General features: G+C 41.3%; 1 protein-coding gene across 1 annotated transcript in view; it reads left to right on the top strand.

The window, feature by feature from the left end:
* Positions 1-345: 345 nt before the first annotated feature.
* Positions 346-1,698, top strand: part of MRPS5 (mitochondrial ribosomal protein S5) — a 28,918-nt gene continuing 27,565 nt past the window's right edge. Inside the window, exon 1 of the mRNA XM_006873546.1 lies at positions 346-385. Within this exon, the coding sequence (XP_006873608.1) occupies positions 346-385 (40 nt within the window). The remainder of the gene's footprint in view (positions 386-1,698) is intronic.

The following is a 1,698-nucleotide window of genomic DNA, read 5'->3' as shown; positions in this document are numbered from 1 at the left end:
CATTCTGCAAGTCTGCTCCTGGCCACAAGTTCTTAGTCCTTCTCTTCTTAGTTGATGAATCTAGAGTCCTCAGCCGCTCCCTCTCTCCATGCCCCCATCTCTGCCTCCATCTCTGGCACTGCTGCTTCTCTGGATAAGGTCCCGCATTCTATTTGTGCGTTCCTCTCTTGATGGTCCTACGGTTCTCTGTTTCTGGACTGTAATAAAGTGATTTATTTTTATTAACTTTATTTCTACTTATCTGCAGGCTGTTTGTCATCACCAGGAACCAGAAGCACCTGTTGTTACTCCCGCTCAACCCATGTGCTGCAGGCACAGTGCTGTGCTTACTTTCCCCGGAACTGGATGGACCAGCAGTATAGACCCTACAGTTTCTTCACAAAATGTACGTAGAATGGCCACAAACTTCCCATTTCACAAGAGACAGGAGAATTGAGTGTGTGTCTGCAGTTCACTTTCCTTCCTTCCTAAAATAAATGATTAGTTGATAATGTACTATTACAAGTTTTCTTTCTTACATGTACTACCTCCTAGAATTCGCTCACGTTGCCAGTCTCCCTGAGCTGCACTTTAGGAAGCACTGATTTAGGCTAACTGAAAGGTTGGCGGTTTGATCCCACCCAGGGATTTTGAACCCCTAACCAAGGTCACTATGAGTTGGAAAGGACTCAACGGCACTTAAAATAGCTAATTTAGAGACCTTGTTAGTATATACACATGTATACATGTATATTACACACATAATCTTTTTCTTAGATTCTAATATAATACTATTTTATTATTATTATTATTTTTAAATTATTATGAACTGAGTGATAGTTTGCATGGGAGAGCATTGGCTTTGCACTATTGTTTCATTGCAGTGATTACAGTCTCCTCCGTGTATCATCATTCAACAGTATTTGTTTCTATTCCCTCTGTTTTTTTTTTTTTGGGGGGGTAAGGGGGTGAGGGATGTACACAAAACCACTCAGGAATATATAATAATTTAAACAACCCAAGGGCACATTCTGCAAGCCTGTCTCCTGGCCACCAGCGCTAAGTCCCTCTCGTTCCATGAGTCTAGAGTCCTCAGCTGCTCCCTCTCTCCCTATCCTCGTCTCTGACTCCATTTCTCCATCTGTGCTTCTCTGAATAGGGTCCCACATTGCACTTGTGCTCTTCTCCCTTGATGGTCCGAGGATCTATATCTGGACTGTAAGATTAACTACTCCCCTGGTTTTGTTATAAAACTTCTACCTTTATAGTTGTGATAATCGCAGTTAGTCATGATAACAATTACATTGAATCATAAGAAGCTTATCCCCATCTCTTTTCACCAGACCCATCTAGACAAGATGAAAACTATTTAGTAAGGCCTCTTATCTTCCCCCACACACTCTTAAACTAAACTCCCTATTGAAACCTTGTAAACCAGTCACTTCATCCCTTTATCGCCCCCTCATTTTAGGTTTGAATTTGCATATCAGTAATTGATGGTCTGTTCCACAGTCTGCCCCTGGCCATGTCTTCACTGATGAAATGGGGCTTTTCCATCTTCTCCTTCCACAGATGTAGTCAATTTGATTTCTATGTGTTCCATCTGGCGAGGTCCATGTGTATAGTTGTCTATTATGCTGTCTAAAGAAGGTATTTGAAATAAACAAATCATTTGTCTTGCAGAAATCTATCATTCGTTCTCCAGCATCATTTCTATCA

The sequence above is a fragment of the Chrysochloris asiatica genome, unplaced genomic scaffold (genome assembly GCF_000296735.1).
Source record: "Chrysochloris asiatica unplaced genomic scaffold, ChrAsi1.0 scaffold00245, whole genome shotgun sequence".
NCBI lineage: Eukaryota > Metazoa > Chordata > Mammalia > Afrosoricida > Chrysochloridae > Chrysochloris > Chrysochloris asiatica.
Note: the sequence above shows the minus strand (reverse complement) of the source record. Positions and strands in the feature narration are given on the sequence as shown.